General features: G+C 41.5%; 2 protein-coding genes and 1 pseudogene across 11 annotated transcripts; 1 reads left to right on the top strand and 2 right to left on the bottom strand.

The window, feature by feature from the left end:
• Positions 1–121: 121 nt before the first annotated feature.
• On the bottom strand, positions 122–19,998 carry LOC110492391 (calcium-responsive transactivator). 8 transcript variants are annotated; one of them, XM_021566663.2, is made up of 11 exons: positions 19,800–19,998; positions 14,246–14,322; positions 8,770–8,854; positions 8,428–8,575; positions 7,509–7,748; positions 6,319–6,480; positions 3,725–3,826; positions 3,068–3,160; positions 2,714–2,833; positions 2,344–2,536; positions 122–2,184 (listed from the first exon to the last, which is right to left on the bottom strand). In XM_021566663.2, exons 2-11 carry the CDS (start codon positions 14,320–14,322, stop codon positions 2,091–2,093), a joined length of 1,314 nt encoding a protein of 437 aa, XP_021422338.1. In that variant the 5' UTR covers positions 19,800–19,998; the 3' UTR covers positions 122–2,090. The 8 variants fall into 8 exon arrangements, with proteins under 8 accessions (XP_021422338.1, XP_021422337.1, XP_021422340.1 ...); XM_021566662.2 differs by lacking the exon at positions 19,800–19,998 and adding an exon at positions 17,718–19,235; XM_021566665.2 differs by lacking the exon at positions 19,800–19,998 and adding an exon at positions 17,718–19,235 and having other exon boundaries at positions 2,409–2,536.
• Positions 19,992–23,495, top strand: LOC110492394 (annotated as a pseudogene).
• A 389-nt stretch (positions 23,496–23,884) lies between these two features.
• LOC110492393 (protein LSM14 homolog B) lies at positions 23,885–27,889 on the bottom strand. 3 transcript variants are annotated; one of them, XM_021566670.2, is made up of 9 exons: positions 27,620–27,889; positions 27,143–27,306; positions 26,313–26,445; positions 25,988–26,176; positions 25,545–25,622; positions 25,233–25,394; positions 24,817–24,955; positions 24,517–24,683; positions 23,885–24,425 (listed from the first exon to the last, which is right to left on the bottom strand). In XM_021566670.2, exons 1-8 carry the CDS (start codon positions 27,738–27,740, stop codon positions 24,536–24,538), a joined length of 1,134 nt encoding a protein of 377 aa, XP_021422345.2. In that variant the 5' UTR covers positions 27,741–27,889; the 3' UTR covers positions 23,885–24,425; positions 24,517–24,535. The 3 variants fall into 3 exon arrangements, with proteins under 3 accessions (XP_021422345.2, XP_021422346.2, XP_021422344.2); XM_021566671.2 differs by having other exon boundaries at positions 24,525–24,683; XM_021566669.2 differs by having other exon boundaries at positions 24,529–24,683.
• Positions 27,890–27,910: the final 21 nt, after the last annotated feature.

The following is a 27,910-nucleotide window of genomic DNA, read 5'->3' as shown; positions in this document are numbered from 1 at the left end:
TAGTCTGACATTACTACGATTATTACAGAGGATATATTAATGGTGGCCTATACAACAAAGCATACCATGATTTTCAAAAATGATAAAATCTTTTGAGGTAAATAAAAACCACCACAAAATCTTTTTACAAAATCTCTTTATTGTACTTTGTCAATAAATAATAAGGCAATGTGTTTGTGTGACAAACTGATTTGACAATTGTCTTCTAAAACACTAAGGCCTTACCCCGAACTTGATCTATGATCACGTCAAATATAGTCAATTGAGCAAGACAAATGGCAAACTTTGGCAAACCAAATATGTCAGTATGTCATATGCACTCACAGACATAGGCTATGACTACATCAATTTCGTAAGAACGTAATTTTTTTAAATGAAAAATCCATTCATATGGGCTAAGACAGTTGAAGCAAAATCCAAACCCAATTGGCAACAATAATACTTTGGGTTATGTATTCAACAAGACACAAGGCTAATAAAGACTTTCATTTTTGTACTCTAATAGGCTATAGACTCAAAAATGTGTGGTAGCACACAGAAAATCTAATTACAAGCCTACTGATAATATCACTCTGCTCCAATGACTGACTGTATTGCTCGTATTGAAAAGGTGTTGTACCGATTGCCAAACACATTCTTCTGTTTGGAAATCATTTCTTAGAAACAACTTGAATGACACTATGATAAATAAAAGTGCATTACAGAGAAAGAAACAGAATAATAAATACTGAAACATCTGATAATTAAATAAAATTAATTGTATATTGATAAATAAATATAGGATGGAAAAAGTTCCAATATACCATATAAAAGTTAAATGATTTAGCTTAATTTAAAAAACACTTAGTTAAAAAATAGAAAGGCAATCAGACCAAATTTAAGAATGAACAAAAGGGGTTGATCATGGATATGGATTTTCCATACTGTATTATGTGATGAGATTATGATGGTGTTGATACACTATATATACAAAAGTATGTGGACCCCATCAAATTAGTGGATTCAGCTATTTTAGCCACACCCGTTGCTGACAGGTGTATAAAGTCGAGCAACACTTCACTACTGAGTTCCAAACTGCCTCTGGAAGCAACGTCAGCACAATAACTGTTCATCGGGAGCTTCATGAAATTGGTTTCCATGGTCGAGCAGCCGCACACAAGCCTAAGATCAACATGTGCAATGCAAAGCGTCGGCTGGAGTGGTATAAAGTTCACCGCCATTGGACTCTGGAGCAGTGGAAACACGTTCTCTGGAGTGATGAATCACGCTTCACCATCTGGCAGTCTGTTCGATGAGCAGGTGTCCACATACTTTTGGCAATGTAGTGTAGTTGATGCACACTTGTCAATTCACCAGCTATTGTGTCTATTACCTTACTAAAACATTGGTTCTTCTTACACAAAGAGAGTGTTAACACAAAACAGTCGGTCACACCACACACTGACCTACACAACTTCACAGATTTAAAAAAACACAACCTGAAGACAGGTTGAACACCACCGACAAGCCCCATTTTCACCTTAATCAAAGTACACTTATCAAGACTCAACTCTAAGTTATTCTCTACAATGAATAATAGATGCTGAATGTATTATATTAGATCAATCTTATGTAAATGTGAACAACCTAATTGGCACATTTCCAATTACATTCTTAAAGAGAGGATAGCACTTGTATTGTGCACCCTGTGAAAGACAAAGACAGAAAGGGAGGATATGAGGAGCCAGGTAGAGGCTGATAGAGGTCACAGACCAAGGAAGGAAGACATTTAGAGGCAGGTTTAAAATTTCACATGAGTTTAAAACACATATAGTGCCCATGTTTATATAATAATACTATTGAGGATGCCCCGATTTGTTACCAGATACCCCCCTAATTCAAAGCCTCTTATAGAGGGTGAGGAGAGAAAGCAGAGATGAGAGGTGCTTCATACAGGATCTCCTGAACCAGTTAACCTCTACTTAGCTAGAAAATAGTGAACAAGCGGACAATGGAGCTGATATTCTAGCCTTCTAATCTGTCTCTCAGCAAACTAAAAGGATTCAGAGCTTAATCTAACTAATTTACTCAGACTGGTTTACACATGACTGTTAAGGGGCATTCACAGAACTGTTCCCTTGCCTAACCTGTCCACCAGTTTGCCCAGGAGGTGGTGCCTTATTGCTGGTAGTTTCCATATTGACCCTAAGGGAGTGGGAGGTAGAAAAGAAAGCACAAATCTTTAGTCATTTCAGGTCAGCATGAGATGGGGAATACTTTCGATCATTAATACTTTCTCATGATTAAAAGCAACCCATGGGCATCGCCATTGTGGTAATTTGCGGTGTGAGTTGCCCAATTTACCCAATGTTTGGTTGGACAGCACCGTCCTCCTCAAAACGTGGGGTCAGGGGTAGCTGTAGCTGTACCTGTTCGTAAGCGTAGGGCCTCTGTGTCTGTGCCCCAGGGGCAGCCTGGGAGGAGCGGTAGGAGCTATACTGCTGGCCCTGACCCTGCTGGTACTGGGAGTAATGGGACGACGCACCCTGACCTGGACCTGGAGACCAAATCAGTCAATCAACCAAGTATTCAATCACTCTGACAGATGTAACAGTAAAACAATCATCTTCTCAAAATAACAATTTACTGATTTAATGTTCAATTCCCAACCATCTGCATCAACATGTCCATAGCAAAACATAGGCAAGTGCGCACCTGTGTGTGTGTTCCTTACCATAGCCCTGTTGCTGTGTGCTGTAGCCCTGCTGTGAGGGGTACTGTTGTTGGCTGAAGGGCTGCTGCTGACCTGAGCCATGCTGGTACTGGGCTTGCTGCTGACTGTACTGGGAGTTGCCTGGGGGTCAGAAGTAGGGATGTAACTACTTCAAGATTGACTTCAGACTTGTATTAAGCGGACTGTAGTTCCTCGTGGACAGATGCACATAACATAAATAGTAATCAAGCATCTGCTATATTTTACTTCTGGGCGTCTGAGATTAGGCCTAGTGTGGCAGATAGCTAGCAGCTACAATACTATCACAACCTTTATGCTTATTAGGCATGAGTCTGATGTGGTTTGGGAACATACCTCCTTCGTAGTAGTGCTGTGAGGACTCGTCAAAGGGCCTCTCATAGCCCTGTTCGCCATAGGACGACTGTTGGTAGGAGTACTCGCCATGACCTGGAGTGGGCAGGAATGAGCACGTGCCAAAACCACTCTATAATAAACAATGTGGATCCTCACACATATGCTAGAGAGCCTGGTCCTCTCACAGTTCATAAAGCTTATACATACATAGGTGTGCACCCATAAGATGACAAGAGCACAAACAGACATTTGCCGTGCCTCGGACACTCAAACTCACATTTAAACAAAGCACACACAAACACCCTACAATCAGTTGGGGCTTTGGGAAATCTCTGGGACCAACTGCAAGTTTAGGTACACCAAAGGGGAACACTATTAACAGAGACACACCAGGAGGTAACAGTTCTGGGACCAACCTCTGCACTTTGCCATAACAATCATAATCCATCCATATTATGACCGTACAAAAGACTCCCATTAAACTCCCACAAGAAGATAAAGAAAAGACAAGAAGCCAGAGGATTGATTTATTGAGTTCAGCGCTGAAGACAGGGCAGTGGGATAACACAGACGGGAAGGCATGTATATGTGTGTGTGTGATTGAGATGTCTGAAAGGTGTGGTTGTGTGTGTGAGGGTCAAGGCTCTGAATGATTACCATCAGGGTAATACTGCTGGTTTATGGGCTCACTGGAGCTCTGAGTGTGTCCATACTGCTCTCCGTAGAACTCGTCTTGTCCCATGTACTGCAGTGCACATCCTGCAAGACAGGCGACACCAGGATTGGTTAATCAGCTGGTCCGACCAATGGGGCTCTGTTGGTGACTAAAGGAGGCTGGGCCAGGACACTTTGGGAGTTGGAGAGTTGGAGGGGAGTGTCTGTGTGTTTGGTTTTACTATCCTTCTGGGGACCAGAAGTCCTCACAAGAATAGTAAACAAGGAAAATTCAGTGTGAACATTTCACTGGTTCCATGAAGGAAAATTACTATTTTAGGCTTGGGGGTTAGAATTAGGAGTTAGGTTTAGGAGTTAGGGTTAGGGCTTAAGGGTTAGGTAAAATAGGATTTGTTATTCAATTGTTTGGTCCCCACAAGGATAGTAAAACAAAAGTGTGTTGGTTCTTCTATCTTTGTGGGGACCAGAAGTCCTCACAAGGATAATGAAACAAGGAGAATTCAGACATGTGGGGACCTTTCACAAGTCCCAAGAAGGAAAATGACTATTTTAGGCTTAGGGGTTAGGTTTAGGATTATAATTAGGTTTAGGAGTCAGGGTTGAATCCTTAAATCCCCCAAAGTCCCTACAAGTAAGGTAAAACAAGGACAATTCTTCCTTGTGGGGACATTTCCCACATCCCCATGAAGACAAAGGCTATTTTAAGAATAGCGGTTAGGGTTACAATTAGAGTAAGTGGTTACTCTAGTTAGGTTTAGGGCTGGGGTTAAGGTTAGGGAAAATAGCTCCCCATGAGGATAGAATAGCATAATGTGTGTGAGTGTGAGAGAGAACGAGAGGCACGAGAGTGAGAGATGCACAATGCGTGCCTGCGTGCATTAGTATGTGCATGAGTGTGTGTCTGTGCGTATGAGAGTGAGAGAGAGGAGAAGTGGCGTCATATGGGTGCTAATGATGTCATGAGAAGCTTTTTTGTGGTTGAATGACTGAAGTTCAAGTAGAATTAGACTGAATACATGATAGTGTAGGAGGCGGTAAGTAGACTGAAGTCTCTTTGTTGAAACCCACGTATTCTGGTTTTCACTTATTTTGTTCCGAAGGATGGCTATTCCCTACTCTATCTGAAATGTGAATTGATAATGTTTGTGTTGGGAAGAAAATGCATCAAAGAACTGAAGGATTTTGGCTGCCATTTTAGTCTAATCATTCTCATTTCAGAATATTCAGCCCTATCCAAACCATGATCTGAAAAATGATAGATTCCTATGAGAATTAAAATAAATATTACTTTCTGAAAAGATCAATGACAGAGATGGAAGTTTTCAGAAATCTGAGCGGGTCAATCACATGAGAAAGCAGTGGTGTTGGTGGTGTTATTGGTGGTGTTGGTATTGGTGGTGTTGTTGGTGGTGGTGTTGTTGGTGGTCTGCAAAAACTACAGATGCCATTCCTTCCTTTTACATCACAAACTACCAACTCAAAAAAATATATTTCTTTCTGTTGCCAAATGTATTGCTGGAAATATCGTTATATCTGCAAGATAGAAACTCAGTCTCGCAAAATATAAATATTCTATAACATATTGATCCTTTGACGTAATGCAAAAGGACCATTATCACAGCAGTCAACAGCTAGAGAAGAAAGCATCTTCCATGGCAAAAGAAAGGCTTAAATGTCCCATTGATAAATATCCATTGTCAGAGATAAACTACACACCGGCAACAATTTGCCACAAAAAAAGTCTGACAGTGTTAGAAAGACAATCTCCAAGCGTGATATCCGACAATACAATACCCAATATCACCAGACACAGTCGAGAGAAGAGCCTAAGCAACAACCATTCGACCAATCAGAGGATGGCTTGTGAGCTGGTCACTTAACCCAACTCGGAGTCAGAACAATACAGTCCATGTAGACAGGACCCAGTGACTGTACCTGGACAAGCTGGGATAAGACCAGGGTAAGTCACAACATACAACCCAGGGCTAGTGACCTCTGTTGCCCTGGAGACAGTGTCTCAGAAATCCAGTACAGACAAGCTACTGACGAGTCTCTGTGAGGAACGTGTCTAGCCCACATCCCACACCAAACAAGGGGATGTTGGGGGACTATTTTTAGGCACATGCTGACACAGCGTGGGTAAAGTGATTTACAGAGACTGGGACTCCAAGTGACAACAGCCATAAATCTTCAGTCTGCTTCTTCCTAAAGTCATTGGCAGACCATTACCATAGGTCAGATCCTCTAGGCTACACACCTGCGATACCATGGTAACGTACGTGCATCATTGACAGATTACATCCACCCTACATATCATAGTCTGTTTTTTAGGCGCACACTTCCTAAACGCCTGCTAACTATTAACATCTCAAAGTTTCACCCCACATCCATGTCCTTTGCATTCACTTTGGCTACATCTTTCACAAGTAATCACCTACACCCAAAACCATACAGCCATCTTCTCCACCGATAGACCACAGTGAGCCACATGCATCCCTGCAGACTTAGCATGCCCCTGCAGCCCTTAACCAAAACGCAGCAGCCTGTAGGAACACAGAGAAAGACATGGTCCCTACCTTGCTGTGTGGGTCGGTAAGTCCCCATGGGCCTCTGGCTCACCATACTGTTGCCTTGTCCGCTCTGCCCCAACATGCCCATAGCAGTCTGTTGGCCCTGGTAGTGCTGCTGCCCGGCCCCAGTCTGGGACGACGGGTAATGAGGCTGCTGCATCATGGAGACTAGAGGATGGTGGGGGGAAGGGCCGTTATAGGGTGAGATCTTATACATCAACACACACACCCAATGTCAACATCATCATCGTCTTCATTATTGTCGTCATCATTCATAACCAGAACAGAAATTGGGGGAGTAAATCTCTGCAGTAAATGCAAAAGAAGCCAGAGAGGGGTCAGTGCATAAAACAGAGATAAATACACATTGACAACCAGGGAGACGAGGGCGGGCTGCAGGGATGCATGTCAGGGGTTAGAGGTCAGGAGAGGAGAGCCTGAAGCAGGGTGGTGACTGGGATTGGGGACGATACTAGACTCCAGAGGGAGGAAGGGGATGCCTAACAGTCTGATGAACTGAATATGTTTGGATCTTCTTGTCGTTCATACGGGACAATGCGATATTCAGAGGTTATGGATTGTGAAGTTCAAGCGTATAAAGACTAGAAAAGGTTTTCTCAAAGCTAGGGAAGAGAAGGGAGGTTATAGAGAACGATGTGGAAGAGTTGTGGAGGTGGAATACCTTCAGGGTTCCCTGGATCAGTCAATCATTCACTGGTGTCCTGTCTAAATCATTACAATCGTAATTTTCTAGAATCCTCAGAGAGAGCACAACTCCCTATCGCTCCCTCCCTCTCTTTGCCCTGCTGAGAGCTAGGCCAAAACTACAACCTCACGCAAACTCCAGAATACACTCCACTCTCAGATTCACATCTTTCAGTCTAAGATTCATCCTCCAATGTTCATCCTCTCAGCTTCCCTTTCTCCTTGATCATCCCCCCTTCCCCTCCAGAGCTCTGACATTTACTGTAGTGGGGGCTGGCCAATCACACTCCCTGAGCTAGGAATGGACTCGTCATTCACTAGTAACGTACTTAGCAACAAGACTCACTAGAGGCAAGCAAAATAGAACAGCCAAATTAGAAATCATGTATTTCCAAAGGAATTGTGTTTTCAATTATTGAATATCATTGGCTTTGATGGCGTATTGCTATGCCACTGGTCCTTGGTCTCTGGTTCCTCTGCACCTGGCTCACCTGGGTTGGACTGCATGTTGAGGTTGCTGCGGGAGGAGGAAGAAGAGGAAGAACCGTAGCCTGGGCTTGGGCCAGGCCCCTGGATCATGCTGCCCTGGGAAGAGGGGGGCACGGGGTGGCTGTAGCCCAAGGCTGAGCTGTGGGTGCTGGCCGGCAGGCTGAGGGACGTGGAGGAGGGCCCAGCCGGCTGTGTCTGACCCGCATGCTGCTGCTGCTGCTGCATGGGAGCGTGGCTGGGGCCTGACAACACACTGAGCAGTCAAAGCAGCCGGACCCTGAGGCACACGTAATGCCACCATGGCCACAGGCACCACGGAAACTAACCACATTCAGTTCATCGCTACACCACAGGAGGCTTGTGTAGGACTAAATTAAGAGGTTTGGGGTGCTGAGATTATGCAGAGACACTTAACGAGAGAAGAATTAGTGGAAACAAGGAGGGACAGATTGACAAGAGGAAAAAGACCTGTATGGATACATAAAGGTGCATCTCAATAGTCTAAAGTGGCTTCCTCTCCATTTTTCCATTCCTTAATGTGCAATACCATGAGAGAACTGGCCAGGTGAAAGTAAATGCACAGTTAGCATCTGCCAAATTGCATCCATTTATCCTGTCTTAAGGGATCAGTGCAGCTGAAGAAGATTATGAAGATATTAGAATAAGAAGCCACTTTAAACTATCAATATGCACCCATAAAATGATGTCTGCAGAGATGAGAAGACTTGAGATCCGAGATGCTGCCAAGCTATAGGGGGGTGAATTGGAGGGGCAGACAGACAGACAATGCAGCAGACAGTCAGTTGAGCAGAGAAACCAGCAGTGAGATTGTACACACGTACACACGTACAGACAAAGGTGTGTGAGTGTGTGTGGATGGAGGTGTGTGTGTGTGTTCGTGTGTGGAGATGGGGGTCTCACCATTGCTCATCTGACTCTGCATCATGGAGGGGGGGGGCAGGCCAGGTGTCATGGCGTCGTTGAGGTTACTCTGGGAGTGTATGGGCCCACTGCCCCCGTTCTGCCCCATCCCTCCAGGACCCATACTCCCCATGTTAGGGGTAGGAGGCTGGCAAAAAAAGAAAGAGAGGAGAGATGTGAATTTACATCTCTCGAGAATTGTGTTACAGAAAAATAGCAGCTCTAAGGGTGAGGGAGGAAGAAAGACATTAAAAGAGAGGTGTGTGGTGAGAGAAATTGAGAGATAACGAGAGAGAGAGAGAGAAAAAAATGACTAAATTGCGTAACTCCATGCAGACTTACCGCAGGTAACAGTGACTGCATGTTCTGATTAGAATCTGCTATCGTGGCCAGATAGACCAGGTTTCTGTGAAGAATCTGCTGATACCTATCAAAGCACAGAAAGACTTTAACATAATGACTATCATTAACCTGTGATATACTATCTTCATGCTTAAAACATCTTCATCCAAGTATACATCTGCTTTGACTGGAAACCTGACGTTGAACTACGTTCTATGTCGGGTAGAAATGAGCGTTTCAATCAGGAAAGTTTCCTCTCACGATCTCTACAAGCCAGAATGTTGAATAAAATACCATTTTAAAGTACTTTACCATTTGTCCGCGCGGTTGGTCCTTTTGGTTGTAGGAATGTGAGACAATATATCCACAGGAAAGTATAACTACACAACTTTCAAAGCGCTGGTAGGGCGTTCAAATTTCTATCACCTGAAGCATGTGTACAAGATAAACATACATCTACAGAAACATGCATACTTTCTTGAACTCTTGCATGTGTTTACAAGGTTCTGCGCATTATTGAAATGATAGACAGTTCAAATGCCTTGTTTAATTTTTCTGTAGATGTTATGTATGTATGTGTATGTATACCGTGTACAGTAAGTATATGTATACATATGTACAGTACCAGTAAAAAGTTTGGACAAACCTACTCATTCAAGGGTTTTTCTTAATTTTTCTTATTTTCTACATTGTAGAATAATAGTGAAGACATCAAAACTATTAAATAACACATATGGAATCATGTACTAACCAAAAAAGTTTTAAATAAATCAAAATATATTTAAAGTAGGCACCCTTTACCTTGATGACAACTTTGCACACTCTTGGCATTCTCTCAACCAGCTTTATGTGGTAGTCACCTGTAATGCATTTCAATTAACTGGTGTGCCTTGTTAAAAGTTAATGCATTTGAGACAATCAGTTGTGTTGTGACAAGGTAGGGGTGGTATACAGAAGATAGCCCTTTTTGGTAAAAGACCAAGTCCATATTATGGCAAGAACAGCTGAAATAAGCAAAGAGAAACGACAGTCCATTACTTTAAGACATGAAGGTAAGTCAATTCGGAAAATGTCAAGAACTTTCAAGTGCAGTTGCAAAAACCAAGTGCCATTATGAAACTGAGGACCGCCACAGGAAAGGAAGACCCAGAGTTACCTCTGCTGCAGAGGATAAGTTCATTAGATTGCAGCCCAAATAAATACTTCACAGAATAAAAGTAACAGAGACATCTCAACATCAACTGTTCAGAGGAGACTGCGTAAATCAGGCCTTCATGGTCGAAGAAGAGACCTGCCTGGGCCAAGAAACACGAGCAATGGACATTTGACTGGTGGAAATACAAATTTGAGATTTTTGGTTCCAACCGCCGTGTCTTTGTGAGACGCAGAGTAGTTGAACGGATGATGTCCGCATGTGTGGTTCCCACCGTGAAGCATGGAGGAGGAGGTGTGATGTTGTGGGGGTGCTTTGCTGGTGACACTGTCTGTGATTTATTTAGAATTCAAGGCACACTTAACCAGCATAGCTACCACAGCATTCTGCAGCAATATGCCATCCCATCTGGTTTGCGCTTAGTGACCAAAAACACACCTTCAGGCTGTGTAAGGGCTATTTGACAAATAAGTAGAGTGATGGTGCTGCATCAGATGACCTGGCCTCCACAATCACCCGACCTCAATCCAATTGACATGGTTTGGGATGAGCTGGACTACAGAGTGAAGGAAAAGCAGCCAACAAGTGCTCAGCATATGTAGAAACTCCTTCCAGACTGTTGGAAAAGCATTCCTCATGAAGCTGGTTGAGAGATTGTCAAAAGTGGGCAAAGCTGTCATCAAAATATTTAACACTTTTGGTTACTACCTGATTCCATGTGTTATTCAATAGTTTTGATGTTTTCACTATTATTCTGCAAATTAGAAAATAATAAAAATAAAGAAAAACCCTTGAATGAGTAGGTGTGTCCAAACCTTTAACTGGTACTGTATATGTATGTATTTATGTATGTATGTATGTATGTATGTACAGTGGGGCAAAAAAGTATTTAGTCAGCCACCAATTGTGCAAGTTCTCCCACTTAAAAAGATGAGAGGCCTGTAATTTTCCTCATAGGTACACTTCAACTATGACAGACAAAATTTGCAAATAAATTAATTAAAAATCCTACAATGTGATTTTCTGGATTTTTCCCCCTCATTTTGTCTGTCATAGTTGAAGTGTACCTATGATGAAAATTACAGGCCTCTCTCATCTCATCCAAATCTTTTAATTACGCCTACTGTTCTGACTTGGTGGTGCACATGTAGCCTTTAACCTGTTTTAGAGAAATGTAAACATAGAATATTGTAAGAGCTTTCATTGTCTGCTTATATGCCCCTTGTTAATGGCAGTAAATGAGGCTGAATGAACTGAACTGTTTTGCTGCCAGACAAGGCACCACTGATAGCCAGGTGGAGCAGTGGTAAGACTTTGGGACTGCTGTTGGGACAGCTTTATGTAGGCCCTAACCGTTTGTGGGCCCAAAATGTCAAAGTTAGAGTGCAATTCCTATATTGTTTAGTGTTGTATTGTGGAGTGGCTTTGCTCGCATGCATCCAACCTTCTTTTTTTTCCCCCACCAAGATTTACATACTAAAATCGCCAACGCATGTATGTACAGTTGAAGTCGGAAGTTTACATGCACTTAAGTTGGAGTCATTAAAACTCGTTTTTCAACCACTCCACAAATTGCTTGTCAACAAACTATAGTTTTGGCAAGTCGGGTAGAACATATACTTTGTGCATGACACAAGTAATTTTTCCAACAATTGTTTACAGACAGATTATTTCACTGTATCACAATTCCAGTGGGTCAGGAGTTTACATATACTAAGTTGACTGTGCCTTTAAACAGCTTGGAAAATTCCAGAAAATTATGTCATGGCTTTAGAAGCTTCTGATAGGCTAATTTACATCATTTGAGTCAATTGGAGGTGTACCTGTGGATGTATTTCAGGGTCTACCTTCAAACTCAGTGCCTCTTTGCTTGACATCATGGGAAAATCAAAAGAAATCAGCCAAGACCTCAGAAAAAAAATTGTAAACCTCCACAAGTCTGGTTCATCCTTGGGAGCAATTTCCAAATGCCTGAAGGTACCACATTCATCTGTACAAACAACAGTACGCAAGTATAAACACCATAGGACCACGCAGCCGTCATACCGCTCAGGAAGGAGACGTGTTCTGTCTCCTAGAGATTAACGTACTTTGGTGCAATTCAATCCCAGAACAACAGCAAAGGACCTTGTGAAGATACTGGAGGAAACAGGTACAAAAGTATCTATATCCACAGTAAAACGAGTCCTATATCGACATAACCTGAAAGGCCGCTCAGCAAGGAAGAAGCCACTGCTCCAAAACCACCATAAAAAAAGCCAGACTACAGTTTGGGGGACAAAGAACTGCAAATGGGGACAAATATCATAGCTTTTGGAGAAATGTCCTCTGGTCTGATGAAACAAAAATAGAACTGTTTGGCCATAATGACAATCGTTATGTTTGGAGGAAAAAGGGGGAGGCTTGCAAGCCGAAGAACACCATCCCAACTGTGAAGCACAGGGGTGGCAGCATCATGTTGTGGGGGTGCTTCGCTGCAGGAGGGACTGGTGCACTTCACAAAATAGATGGCATCATGAGGATGGAAAATTATGTGGATATATTGAAGCAACATCTCAAGACATCAGTCAGGAAGCTAAAGCTTGGTCGTAAATGGGTCTTCCAAATGGACAATGACCCCAAGCATATTTTCAAAGTGTGGAAAATGGCTTAAGGACAACAAAGTCAAGCCCTGACCTCATCCTGTAGAAAATGTATGGGCAGAACTGAAAGAGCATGTGCGAGCAAAAAGGCCTACAAACCTGACTCAGTTACACCAGCTCTGTCAGGAGGAATGTGCCAAAATTCACCCAACTTATTGTGGGAAGCTTGTGGAAGTCTACCCTAAACATTTGACCTAAGTTAAACAATTTAAAGGCAATGCTACCAAATATTAATTTAATGTATGTAAACTTCTGACCCACAAGGAATGTGATGGAAAAAAAACTTAAATAAATCATTCTCTCTACTATTATTCTGACATTTCACATTCATAAAATAAAGTGGTGATCCTAACTGACCTAAAACAGGGATTTTTTTACTAGGATTAAATGTCAGGAATTGTGAAAAACTGAGATAAAATGTATTTGGCTAAAGTGTATGTAAACTTCCAACTTCAACTGTATGTGTATATGTACAGTGCATTCGAAAAGTATTCAGACCCCTTGACTTTTTCCACATTTTGTTACATTACAGCCTTATTCTTAAATTAATTCACAAAAAATATATAATCTTCAAACTACACACAATACCCAATAATGAGAAAATGAAAACAGTTATCACTGAATTATCACAGTTAATTATGAACCGGGGCAAGAAACCTCTCTAGCCAGCTAGGGCGTGACAGGCCGACGAGCTGGCTTAGGCACCCCCGGGTCCATTGGTGGCGGCCCCCGGACCCAACGTTACCACCAACCGGAAAGCCAGCACTCCCCGAAGCTTCGTTTGGGGGCTTCAGCATTCTGTAAAGACCGACGCCAGAGATGAGAAGCCGGTACCGGGAGTCAACATTTAATCAGGAAACGGACAATGACCAAGACAAGAACAGCGTCAGCACACGGGTACAAAACGACAAACGGCAATTAATGTTGAAGCAGGGAACCAGACAGATATAGGGGAGATAATGACAGAGGTGATTGAGTCAAGGTGAGTCCAATAATCGCTGTTGCGCGTGACGGGGGAAAGGCAGGTGTGCGTAATGATGGTGGCAGGAGTGTGTAATGTGGGGAGCCTGGCGCAAGGCGCCAGGGAGGGGGAGTGGGAACAGGCGTGACAGGTATGTGTATGAATATATGTAATTGTATGTATGTATATTATTTACTGCTCTAGGGATATAATTACTGTGTGGATAACCTTGTTAATTATTATGTATTGATTTTTATCTTTAATTTTGTTCACTTTTTATGTGATGCGCACAGCAGAAAACCCCAGAAGAACAATTATCACTGAATTATCACAGTTAATTATTGTATTGTTTGTTTATGTGTCAATTAATCCCATAAGGGATGGGTTGCCAACTGGCGATTTGATGCGAAAATAAAAGGTAATTCATTCATTCATCAGAACTTTGAAAAGTTTATTTAATTATACTTTCCTGTGGATATATTGTCTCACATTCCTACCGCCAAAAGTACCAACCGCACGGACAACCGGTAAAGTATGTTAAAAAATAATTTAATTCAACATCAGGAAAGGAAACTTTCCTGATGCAAACACTAATTTCTGCCCAAAGTGGAATTCAATGCAATTCAACATCGAGTTTCCAGGCAAACATCTGCTATACAGTAACCTATAACATGCATATGTGCACAACAGTAGGCCTATGAAGACAGATGTGACACCTACTGTGTGCATTCTGCTGTTTTTCCTTTGTTCTGGTAATCCATTATATATTGTATCAGATGGTGATTTTCATCCAGCATCTTTGGGAGGTAAAAAAAAAAAGGTAACACCTCACTTGACACACAGCGTCATAACACGTTATGTCATAACTGCTGGCATAACCTGTTATAATATGGTCATAACACTGTCATGACACACACATTATATATATATATATATATATATATATATATATATATATATATATATATATATATATATATACACACACACACACAGTAGTGGCCAAAAGTTTTGAGAATGACACAAATATTAATTTTCACGCAGTATGCTGCCTCAGTTTGTATGATGGCAATTTGCATACACTCCAGAATGTTATGAAGAGTGATCAGATGAATTGCAATTAATTAATTAATCCCCAAAAAACATTTCCACTGCATTTCAGCCCTGCCACAAAAGGACCAGCTGACATCATGTCAGTGATTCTCTCGTTAACACAGGTGTGAGTGTTGACGAGGACAAGGCTGGAGATCACTCTGTCATGCTGATTGAGTTTGAATAACACCCTGGAAGCCCGGAGAAGACAAGGTGAGCGCTACCATCAGTCCTGTGTCATGCCAACAGCAAAGCATCATGAGACCATTCATGTGTTGGGTTGCTTCTCAGCCAAGGAAGTGGGCTCACTCACAATTTTGCCTAAGAACACAGCGATGAGTAAAGAATGGTACCAACACATCCTCCGGGAGCAACTTCTCCCAACCATCCAGGAACAGTTTGGTGATGAACAATGCCTTTTCCAGCATGATGGAGCACCTTGCTATAAGGTGACTGGAATGAATGCAGGAGCAGATGTTAGGAGTGTGTATTGGAGGTGAAGTCAGGTGCAGGAGAGCAGAGTGTAGTGAACAGGCACACTTTTTATTCCGGGCAAAATGACAGCACAAAGTAACATAGAATTTGAGAAACAAACTTTCAAACCAAAGAAAATGTTATTCCCTGCCAATAAATTATTTGAATAAATGACACCTACACTCTTATGTCAGTGTCAGAACCAGCCATAAGATAACGCAATATACACTACATGACCAAAAGTACGTGGACACCTACTTGTCGAACATTTCATTCCAAAATCATGGGGATTAATATGGAGTTGGCCCACCCTTTGCAGCTATAACAGCCTCCACTCTTCTGGGAAGGCTTTCTACTAGATGCTGGAACATTACTGTGGGGACTTGTTTCCATTCAGCCACAAGAGCATTAGTGAGGTCGGACACCGATGTTGGGCAATTAGGCCTGGCTCGCAGTCTGCGTTCCAATTCATCCCAAAGGTGTTTGATGGGGTTGAGGTCAGGGCTCTGTGCAGGCCAGTTAAGTTCTTCCACATTGATTTCGACAAACCATTTATGTATGGACCTCGCTTTGGGCATGGGGGCATTGTCATGCTGAAACAGGAAAGGTTCTTCCCCAAACTGTTGCCACAAAGTTTGAAGCACAGAATCAGCTAGAATGTCATTGTATGTTGTAGAATTAATATTTCCCTTCACTGGAACTAAGGGGCCTAGCACGAACCATGAAAAACAGCCCCAGACCATTATCCCTCATCCACCAAGCTTTACAGTTGCATTGGGGGAGGTAGTGTCCTCCTGGCGTCCACCAAACCCAGATTTGTTCGCCGGACTGCCAGATGGTGAAGAGTGATTAATCACTCCAGATGCTCCAGAGTCCAATGGTGGCGAGCTTTACACCACTCCGGCAGACGTTTTGCATTGCGCATGGTGATCTTAGGCTTGTGTGCAGCTGCTCGGCCATGGAAACCCATTTCATGAAGCTCCCGACTAACAGTTATTTGGCTGATATTGCTTCCAGAGGCAGTTTGGAACTCAGTAGTGAGTGTTGCAACCGAGGACAGACAATTTCTATATTCTATGCACTTCTGCACTCGGCAGACCCATTCTGTGAGCTTGTGTGACCTACCACTTCGCGGCTGAGCTGTTGATGCTCCTAGATGTTTCCACTTCACAATAACTGCACTTACAGTTGGCTGGAGCAGCTCTAGCAGGGCAGAAATTGGTGGACTGACATGTTGGGAAGGTGGCATCATATCACGGTGCCAGGTTGAAAGTCCCTGAGCTCTCCAGTAAGGCCATTCTACTGCCATTGTTTGACTATGGAGATTGCATGGCTATGTGCTCGATTTTATACACCTGTCAACAACAGGTGTGGCTGAAATACCTGAATCCACTGGGTGTCCACATACTTTTGTATATATAGTGTATGTCACAACAGGTGTAAATATATGGGTCATGACCATATTATGACAGGTTATGACAAGTTATGTCAGCTATTATGACATATTATGATTGTGTCATGACACTGGGTGTCAAGTAAAGTGTTACCAAAAAAAAAACGTTAGAGTAGTTTACTATAATGTTACTACACTATAATAAATTGTCCTGAATACTCCCCCCCCCCCCTTTCTTGCTCAACACAATTATCTGGGTCGGATGTTTTTCTTGGAGCATCATTAACGTCGCAGAAGAGACGGTTTCAGTGGAACGGAGCCATTGTTTCTTTTTTTCCCTGCAACTCAAGTCTTTCATTATCTTCAGCCAATCATAACATTCCGTCATCAGTGACAAAAAAAAACAGAGTGAACTAGAAAGGAGAACCTGTGCTGTCCTCTATTAACTACGGTACGCATATCCAAATTAAGCGCTCTAACCGTGTTTGATTAAAATACTTCCAGATGCCCTAAAACATTTGAAAGCCAGCCTAAATTAATGCAATGCCTGCCTGATTCCCTCTAGGTTTAACAAAGGTCCAAGTATGTTGCACGTAGGCTCAAAACTGTCCCGTAATCCACACACCTTCCATGAATCACTCTCTGTCGCCAATGTCAGACTATCCGTTCATCGAGTGCACGTGCCTCTTACCACTCATTGGCTGTCCAAATAATTATCACTAGTCTACTCTCACGTCTCTGTCACGGCTTGCTATTTTTGGTAACAATTTGGAGTATGGTTTTCAAAAGAAACAATATTGATCCAAGAAAAAAATCACTCGCAACAGTTCACAAATATCCTATGAAGGGCATGCACCAGAATAAGCAATATTTCAGTCAGACTCGGAACAAACTTGCATATTTTTCTAGGATGTTTATGCTCTATTATTAGACAACATTGATGTTTTAACGCATAACATAGTAGCCGTTATGTAAGCTTACATAGAAAGACACACTGAAGTTTTAGGGGGCAACGGAAACAACAACAAAAAGTAGCCTTTGAGTAATGTCAATCTGTTTTAATAGTGTCATATCATCCCCTCGCTGTTTGCCTCGCTCTACTGTACCAGTTGCCTTCTCTGTGCTGATGTTCACTACTTTCCCACCATTGACACTGACTGACTATGCAAGCTCTCAAGTCGACAAAATATGTCATATTTGACGACGTAATGGAGCAAAAAGAAATAGCATTACCTTTTGTATAGTTTGTTGTGTCACCTCCCCTTTGCTCCTTGGGCGCGCCGATGAAAATGCAACCGACATTGTGATATTAGGAAATGGAAAAAATGAAAAGCCTATTTTTATTGTAATATGTAGCTTATATCTAGCGCGCAGACCTCTATAACATAGTTGCCCTCTATAACATAGTTAGGTTTCCCATTTTATGAAAATCATAGGGGTGTGTGAACCCCTGGATTACAACAAAATGAAAAGAAATTACGAATAAACAACAATATTCTCCTGGACGCAAATTGATAGTTTACTCTACATTTGGTGATGTTGCAAAGATGGAGAGTTCCATAATGTCTATGAAAAGATTCGCTTTGATCGAGACGCTCACTCAGTAATTTTTTGGTATAAACCAGACATAGGCTGCAGGCTGCAGTAGATTTTTTCTCACAGTAGTAGGGTCGTCCCTAGTTACCACAGCCACAAAGTCCTAAACCCCGCCCATTTCTACAATTTGTTTTCTTAAAATGTGATTTTAAACATAACCCTAACATTAAATTAAGACCATAAAGCAAATTTTTGTTTTCATAAATGTTTACGATATATCCAGACAACCCAGTAATAGAGGCAAAGACAGTACAGTAAGAAGACCACAGAGAGAAGAGGTAACCCAGACACGTCACATGGCTATAAAGCTGAAGGAAGCATCCGTTTAGAACGTTCTCACCACGAAATATGGTAGTGAGTTTACTGTTCATTTTTATTGTTTATTTCACTTGTGTATATTATCTACCTCGCTTGCTTTGGCAATGTTAACACATGTTCCCCATGCCAATAAAGCCCCTTGAATTGAATTGAATGGAAGTCCAGTCGCGGGTAGTGAGAGAGAGTGGAACTAGATGAAACCGAGCCGACATTATTTCTCATCCATGAGACATCTGATCTCAATACCTTTTTCTGTTCCCAAAACTAGAATCTGTTACGAACACAGTGCACTAAGTTGTAAAATATCGCGTTGTTAAGAAGGAATGAATTTAGTTTGTACACACGCGCACTTCACAGACGTGTCGAGCCCTAACGGTAATATGCAAATACATGCTACAACGCGACAATAGGATTTCACCAGCTAGTACTTAGCTTTTCCGATCTCCTTGCACCGCGCACAATGCTTCATTTACGCCCACTGTGAACGACACAGATGAACTATCTTGGCTTAGTTATATCTTTGCTAAAACTGCTTCTCCAATAACTGCTTCTCCTTCTCCCATCACACTTGTAGTCGATGTCATGGCAACGTTGGATAGCTAAACTAATTCGTAAAAACACGAAATCGGGTCCTTTCGCGCCGAATTTCGCAGGTGCAGGGCCCAAATTCATAAAACCTTAAGAAGCAATTTCTTGTTAACTGACATTTTTTTCTTAACTATATACTATATATTTCCTACTGGGATTACTGTTCTAAAACATGTTCTTGGGTGAATGAAACATGTTCAATTGCTTTCATGCACTTATTCTCTCACTGCCTGAGTTTAAGACAAGGGTTTAGCTATCTTGGAATTAAGAAGAAATCTAAAAACGTTATTTTCAAGAATCAAATTTCTTCTTAACTTTTACTAAATGAGAAACAAGGTAAATAGCTTAACAACATTTCCAAGATTAACTTTCTTTGTCAATCTATTGTTAAGGGAAAAATGGCAGTTAAGATGAAATGTCTTCTTAAGGTTTTGTGAATCTGGGCCCTGGTCTGTTTCACAAGCTATACCCGGAAGTCTTGCAATGTTGCGCCTCTGGGTTTAGAAACGGTATTTAAAAAAAAATTGTTTTTTACTAACAGTAACATGCAAAACATAAACAAAACAGCCAAAGAGATTCCACAAAGAAATTAATTTAAAAATAAAATAAAACTAATCCACATTATATCAATTCGAATACAGACATGTATCGAATACTTTTTAAAAACATTTTGTTTTGAATACGTTTTAATGACTCTAAATAGTTTTCCAAATCAGACTTTAAAAAAAAAGAAAAGGGGATTTTTCTTCATCAATTTTGATTTGGGTATGACAAATTATCCTAATAAAATAAAGAGATTTATGACATACTCACGTTCAATTGTGGAATCAATGTAGTAAAATAATATGTCAAACAAAGTTTCAACGGTTGTATGCAATTTGAGGCCAAGATACAGTTTTACATCAGTCCAGAAACGGTGGTATGGGTGTTTTTTGATTCACTACGCTCGCTCTCCAACGTAAATAGAGACAGGTTGATGGCCGCAATAAATCAGACGATGGCTGTTCCACAGAATCACAGATAGAACAATTACACAGATATTTCACCGGATGTGTAAGTGTGAAGCACCCGGTTGGCGTTTCAACTCACTACTAAATATGGTGATGAGGAAGCCTAGTGTCCGGCAGTGGGAGAAGATGGATTTTGGCCGACATTATGCAAATGTTTTCATTTTTCCCAATACAGTTTTCTGTCCCAAAACTAGAATCTGTTACGAACCGAGTGGGCAAGGTTTGATAGATTTGACCTTTTGCCAAATTGCGTTGTTTAGAAGGAGTGCAAGGGCGAATTTAGTTATTGCACAACCGCACTTTACAGAGTAGGCATCGTTCCCTAACGGAAATATGCAAATACGTGCAAATACATGCCCCAATAGTATCTCGCTAGCTCGTGCTTGGTTGTTTCCTTCAGTCTGATTACTTTTACTTTTGTTTACAGAGCGTAGGCAAGCCAAGGACACAGAAATAATATTGTATGTAAAAGTGAATTGAATGAAAGATGAGCTACGATCGTGCCATCACAGTGTTCTCACCTGATGGCCACTTATTCCAGGTGGACTACGCACAGGAGGCGGTCAAAAAAGGTTCAACTGCTGTAAGTACCACGTTATGTTCTTAAAGTTCCAATGCTCCATTTTTTAAATCTCAATATCAAATCATTTCTGAGTAACAGTACCTTACTGTAATTGTTTTAAATAAAAATTGTTAAAAATAAACAAAGATAGCTTCTTAGAAAACGAACTACCCCTTTAAATATTGAAATGGCTTTTGGGTCAAGCATGCCACCATGTAGCCTATCAAAGAGAAGTGCATGGTGGGAACCAAATTGAGCTCCAACTGGCGTAACTGTATCAATTGTGCCTAATTATTTTACAGGTTGGAGTGTGAGGAAAACATGTTGTTGTTCTAGGAGTGGAGAAGAAAACTGTTGCCAAGCTCCAAGAAGACAGGACAGTGCGCAAAATCTGCTCCTTGGATGACAATATCTTCATGGCCTTTGCAGGTAAATTTTAAACATAGGATAGTGCACACCAAACCACAGACGGTGTCAAGTGGTGATTGAAAATATGTAATTACCATGTCTGGTATAATTTATGTCATCAACATTTGAGTACCTTCAAAAAGTATTCACACCCCTTGACTTTTTCCACTGTTACAACCTGAATTTAAAATGGATTAAATTGAGATTTGGCACTGGCCTACACACAATACCCCAATGTCAAAGTGTAATAATGTTTAGAATTTTTACAATAATTATTCTCAATAAGTATTCAACCCCTTTGTAATGACAAGCCTAAATAAGGTCAGAGGTAAAAATGTACATAACAAGTCACATGAATTGCATGGACTCTGTGCAATGTGTTTAACATTATTTTTGTATGTCTACCTCATCTATGTGCCCCCACACATAGAATTATATGTAAGGCCTCTCAGTCAAGCAGTGAATTTCAAACACAGATTCAACCACAAAGACCAGGGAGGTTTTCCAATGCCTCGCAAAGGGCACCTATTGGTAGATGTGTATAAAAAAAAAATACAGACATTGAATATCCCTTTGAGCATGAAGTTATTAATTACACTTTGGATGGTGTATTAATACACCCAGTAACTACAAAGATACAGGCGTCCTTCTTAACTCAGTTGCCAGAGAGGAAGGAAACCGCTCAGGGATTTCACATTGTAGTTACTTCACAACACTAACTTAATTGACAGTGAAAAGGCCACTTGTACAGAATAAAAATATTCCAAAACATGCATCCTGTTTGCAACAAGGCAGTAAAGTAATGCTGCAAAAAATGTGGGAAAGCAGTTAACTTTTCATCCTGAATACAAAGTGTTATGTTTGGGCAACTCCAATGCATTACGGAGTGCCAATCTCCATATTTTCAAACAGTGGTGATTACACTGTTATGAGTCACTTTACAAATTACCTTGACTAACCTGTACCCCCGCACATTTACTCAGGACCTATACCCCCTGTATATAGCCTCGTTATGTAATTTACTTGTTAGTTTTTTTTCCACTTTAGTTTATTTAGTAAATATTTTCTTAACTCTTTCTTGAACTGCATTGTTTGTTAAGGGCTTGTAAGTAAGCATTTCAGCACGTGACAAATAAAATGTGATTTGATTTGTATGCTTGTAATCATTAAGGAATGGGGAGTTTGTTTTTAAAAACAATGGCAAGGCCTGAAAGTTGTTTAGCAATGATCAACAACCAATGAAAGAGCTTAAAGTATTTAGAAAATGATTTAAAAAATAGCCAAGTGTTGCACAATCCATGTGTGGAAAGCGCTTACTTACACAGAAAGACTCACAGCTGTAATCGCTGCCAAAGGTGATTCTAACATGTAATGACTCAGGGGGTTGAATACTTATCTAATCATGTTGGTTTAATTTGTGTGTTTTTCTTCCTCTGACATTAGTATTGTGTATAGTTCACAAATTTGAATTAAACCCATTTTAATCCCACTTTAACAAAGTGGACAAAAGTCAAGGGTATAAAATACTTAAGGCACTGTAGGCCTACTTTGAATGATACATGTAATGTTACTGCTGAAATTGAGCAAATTGATTTTACACCAAGTTGGGTGAGGTGTTTCATTGGTGTAACATACTTCCTCCTTATCCAATGGCCTGCAGGATTGACTGCCGATGCCAGGATCATTGTTAACAGGGCCAGGGTGGAGTGTCAGAGTCACAGGCTCACAATAGAAGACCCTGCAACAGTAGAGTACATCACACGCTACATCTCCAGCATAAAACAGGTACCACCCGCCCACCCATCCAGATACGTCATTTCTATATATATATATATATATTTTCCGACTTTCAGCGATACACCCAAAGCAATGGGCGAAGGCCCTTTGGCATCTCCTCCCTCATTGTGGGGTTTGATTTCAATGGAACACCCCATCTGTACCAAACAGACCCCTCAGGAACATACCATGCCTGGAAGGTAGGGGTGTTTTTCTGACCCATACATCTGAATCATTGATGAGATGCTTCAAAACATGAAAAATAAAATGTGGTTGTGTACATAGGCAAATGCTATTGGAAGATCTGCCAAGACTGTTCGGGAGTTTCTAGAGAACTATAAAGAGGATATGGAGTCCGATACAGACACCATTAAGCTTGCCATCAGAGCGCTACTTGAGGTGAGGCTTACACCACTTTAGAACATTTGACGGCGACAATGTAGTGATTGGAACACAAAGCACAGATTTTCCTCCATCAAAGTTTGCACCCTGTGTTCGCAGGTTGTCCAGTCAGGGGGAAAGAACATTGAGCTAGCCATTATGAAGCGGGATGAATCAATGAAGGTCTGTTTGAAATCATGACATCTTAGCAAATCCAGAGGATCTCACCTGTGTAATAGTGCAACATAATGTTGCCCTAATTATTTATTTTCTACTGTAAATAGATTCTGGTCCAAGAGGAAATCGAGGAATATGTCACAGCTATTGAAACAGAGAAACAAAAGAAACCATGAACATTTTGACCAGTCATGACAACAAAACAAACATGTGCCTTTGCATCAGGAATCTCATCATTTACATGAATTCTCATTTTTTCTCTAGCCATTTCTGGAGGGACCCCCAAGGATTGCATATTTTTGTTCTAGTCCGGCATAAACACTTGATTTGACTAATCAGCAGACTATTGTTTGGTTGAATCAGGTAGGCGATGGTAGTGCTGGTAGACTCCAGTGCTCAAGGTACTGGGTGTTAAGACTATAACAAAATGCTCCCACCCTGGGAGTCCCAATGGAATGGATTGAGAAACACTGGTGCCCTAATGGATCACATGCAATCTTAAGATTTTACCTTATTCTTGCAATGTAAAATATCTGCATTTAAAAACTACAACATCCACCTAGTATCATTGAACAGAGAACAAGTGAATAAGCAATTTCCCATGTTTATTTGAGTTGTAACAATTGAACACTTATTTTCTCAAAATGATAGAAAACAAACCAATACATGGGAATTCAATATTTTTAGCAGACATGGTCTGTTTTAATTAAGTTAAGTATAATTATATTAAGTAATATTTACAATATCATGAAGTATTTTACCCTCACCAGTTTCACCTTCAAATTGATCCCTTGAACAGTTTAGGAAGTTTGCATGTCATCCATTTATCCAAATACAGAAAAGGATGAAAAGCACAAGCAAATTCAAAACAATGTCAAAAGCCAAAATGTACCTTAGGCTCAAAGAAAATAAAGAAAAAGCAAAGCATTTCACTTCTCATATAGTTATTCAGGTGTGGGGTCCCAAGAGTCAAAATAAATTCTCATTACAAAACACTTCATGATGGCAGAGAAAAATAATGGAATGCAAAATGTTACATTTTGGTTAACTACAAAAACTAAAGTACATACACAACCAACCACAGTGGCAATTCATGCACAAGGTAACCCAAGCATCAAACGAGGCCTGCAGGGTTAAAAAAAATATATATATTACTAGCCTTGCCTGGTTACTCAAATCGCAAGCAATATATATCCAGGCTTTTGAATAAACATACGTCCTTACTCACTTGACCCTCACAGCCTCCCAGTTCGCTGGGAGGGCCGGCGCTGTGCGGACCCTAGCCCTCGCCGGCCGCGGTAGCCCCCACGGAACCTCAGGAAGCGACCAGGAACCCCAAAGGTCTCAACGTTCAGCTTCCTCTCCTCTGCCCTGGTAGTGCGTCTGGGTCATAGTGTAACATGATTAGACAAGCACAGAGATTAGTCAGATCTTCATAAGCATTTTGTGACACATGAAATTGACAGCACAATACATAGTCACTTTCAGAGCACATCTATAAAATAAACATGGTCACCTGGATTTATGGTCTGAGGAGATGTTGTCAAAGAAGGATTTGGCCTTGTCATAGTAGCACTTGGGCCCAAATGGATCCCTCTCCACTGTCTTCTCACCAGTGTCTACTTCTGGTTTCGCCTTCCCTTCATCCTGTGTTTCTAGTGAAGATGCAAGCATGGATGAACAATGAACAAAATCATGGTTCTGAAATGCTTGCAGATGATACCAAATAATATTTTTGTAGGATACATTTCCGCCAGAGTTATAAGTCCCCTTCTTGCATTAATTTCCCCAATCAGTGATGGCCAAATCATGAGCTAATGGTTGCCTAATGCATGATCACAGTCATGGTCAAATTGCCACATTCCTGCAACTACAGTACAAAGCACGAAGGCCCATTGGTCACGGACATGTGGTTATTTTAATGCATCCAACCTTTGATGTTCAATTTGTCCTGCATCTCCCGCTCTAGCGCTTCCTTGTCGAACTGGGCATTTGCAGAATCAAAGTCGAAGTCTGACTCAAACTTGAGGGTGCTGGGCATGGAGCTCTTCACAAGGAGCTGGCCCCGATTACGATTCCTGGGCCTACGAGCTCCTGCAGGACAAAAATGGAAAGAATGATAAGTCATTCATTCTAAGGTATGAGAAATTCTATAACAAAATGGTTTACTATACAACCATCCAGAGCAAATTAGATTTGTCCCTGGCCTAAGAGCTAAAAAAAAAAAGGGGGGGGGGGGGTCACCTTGTCTCCTCCTTGGTGGTGGCCTGTTCTCGTCATTGGCTTGGGAAGTTGTACGCCGAAGCTGTACATCGGAGCCACCTGATGGTAGAAAACTAGTTGCAAATCACAATACATAGTCAGTTTTACAGTATGAATGCATGTTTTTCCACAAGGGGTCATTTTTTATTACATCTACAACTTAACCAGAGCAAACAAGTGAAATGACATCAGTTAAATTCAAAATCAGGCATTATGCCAATGTATACTATGGGAAGTAGTGCATCTTCTACAATGCAAAAGCTGAACACACATTCAGGTCCTTTCTATTTTTCATATTCTACAATGCATTTCTTTATCCTTATTTTACAAGCATAAAGTAAATACAGAGGAGCCCCCCCCCCCCCCCCCCCCATATCAGCCTGAAGTACCACCAGCTCATCCCGGCTTGCTCCCAGTCTGCTTACTGCCTGGTCCAGAACGACTCTGGGGCTGTGGGCTCCCTCGTGCAGCTCGCTGCATGGGCCTACTGGTCTCCCTGCGCTGCTCCTGAGACAGACTCTGACCTTTCTTCTGCCCCGTCTCATCTAGAGGCACAGTCTGGACTGCCTGCTCCACCATAGGACCCCTTCTCACTTGAGGGCCATGAGTTCCACCTGAGTAGAACAGGACCAAGAGGGAGGTTATATATCATCATTGGAAACAAGCACCCGATAATGGATTTTATCATTAAAATGAATAGTGTTGCAACAAATCATCTCCATCAGTTCCCAGTCTTATTCACTGACTCACCCAAACCAAGGGATGCAGCATACTGCTGGTTGAGCAGATAGTTTGCTGCTAGCTGGTTATACGATGGGATCCTGTAGGGACTGATTGGTCCTGGAGTTGGATTATAGGAGGACGCTGAGGTGCTGAGTGATGACTGAACCCCACCAAAACAAGGAAAGAATACAGCAAATGTATAAATAAATTACTCGAAACACTGATATTATGGACGGGCTCATGGCATAGCCCTTGATCATGACTCAATTACATTACACAAATCATTGGAGGAAGACGTTTTCTGTAGGGGGAGTTTTGTTAAGATCCCCGATGCTCAATCTGAACAATAACGTGTCGCTTGCAGTACAGTATTGGAAGCAGAAGGACTTTAGCTTTCATTACACAACACCGAGAAATACTTTAAAAAGTAAAACGTTTAAATTGATAAACACCCAAGGGCTAGTGTTCCCAAATTGCCATATCTCCATATTACAGCGTTTGTTTACGGAAAACAGAAGACAAGCGACTACCTTTGCTAATTAGCGTGTTCCAAACACCTTTGTGTAAGCCAACTCTGGAAATGTGGTGGAAGTGTAGTTTTGTTGGATGGAGGCACCCATAGCTGTATCGATCTGTGCAAAACGGCTACAGTAAGTGTATCTTTAGTATTTGAATGACGTTTTCCCTTGATGAAATGGCCATATGTTTCAAAAGCAGTATCTCAAGCGATGATTGGCGTTTCTTAACGCTAAAACACAGCGTCAGTACTGTAGTTCACACTAGGTAGTCTTGGGCGAAGCTAATGGTTGAGAAGGCAGAATGTCACTTAGAGTGAGAGGGAGGCATAGCCTGCCTACCTGCACAATGGCAGTGTCCTGGGGCAGGCCATGGTGGGATTTTGGAGGCTCACACAATGAGATGTCTTTGATATCACTTCCTCTGAATATGATGTACTCATAGACGTCGTCTTTGGGAGGGGTTGGCCTGTCTGTGGGTCGGCCCTCTGATCCAAATGACTTCACTGCATATGAACAAGAAAACAATCATGGAAGGTCATTGACAGGCCAACGCAGATGTTTTTACTATGGAATCCATTGACATCTGTACACACAAACTATCCGGTAAAATACAACGGTAGGCCTAAGTGACCATATTGAAACTTTACTTTCACATCCCACTGCTCGCATTGTCTGTGTTTAAAGTATGGGCTCCATCATCTATTTGTAATGCCACATGTGATCACAATCCCTTATTTTAGGAGCAAACAGTTCTTCTTTGACTACAACTGCTGTCTGAGAGTGGATATGCTCTCTTTGGCCGCTCGCATAATTTACCTTTTGTCAACACCACTGTCGAATTCACGGTATCGATGGTGTATAAAATGCCCTCATACCGATTTAGAGCTTTGGAAATCAAGCCGATTTTACTGCCGATATAAGGAGTCCCGACGCTCATGGTGGCTGGTGAACTAATGGCAACAAGTAATCGTCAAGTAGCCTAATCTCTGCGTTGTATTTTAAATGTGATTCACATGACAGCAAGGTAATATGCGGCTCATTAGAGGGAATTTATGGACCATCACTCCAAGGTGAGCCATGGGCCACGCCTTCTCATTTACAAGTGCA

The sequence above is a fragment of the Oncorhynchus mykiss genome, chromosome 16 (assembly GCF_013265735.2).
Source record: "Oncorhynchus mykiss isolate Arlee chromosome 16, USDA_OmykA_1.1, whole genome shotgun sequence".
NCBI classification, from domain to species: domain Eukaryota; kingdom Metazoa; phylum Chordata; class Actinopteri; order Salmoniformes; family Salmonidae; genus Oncorhynchus; species Oncorhynchus mykiss.
This window is presented reverse-complemented; position numbering and strand designations above follow the sequence as displayed.

What these genes read in the sequence shown, in the direction of transcription:
- LOC110492391 (XM_021566662.2), bottom strand. Translation starts at nt 17,786, where the DNA reads ATGTCGGTTGCATTTTCATCGGCGCGCCCAAGGAGCAAAGGGGAGGTG. An exon ending in AAAACAGCAGAATGCACACA is followed by an intron (nt 8,855 to 14,245) that starts GTAGGTGTCACA and finishes GTGCTTTGATAG; the next exon opens with GTATCAGCAGATTCTTCACA. An exon ending in TTACCGACCCACACAGCAAG is followed by an intron (nt 3,827 to 6,318) that starts GTAGGGACCATG and finishes CCTGTCTTGCAG; the next exon opens with GATGTGCACTGCAGTACATG.
- LOC110492393 (XM_021566670.2), bottom strand. Translation starts at nt 27,740, where the DNA reads ATGAGCGTCGGGACTCCTTATATCGGCAGTAAAATCGGCTTGATTTCC. An exon ending in ACCACCAAGGAGGAGACAAG is followed by an intron (nt 25,395 to 25,544) that starts GTGACCCCCCCC and finishes TTTGTCCTGCAG; the next exon opens with GAGCTCGTAGGCCCAGGAAT. An exon ending in GGACAAATTGAACATCAAAG is followed by an intron (nt 24,956 to 25,232) that starts GTTGGATGCATT and finishes CATCTTCACTAG; the next exon opens with AAACACAGGATGAAGGGAAG.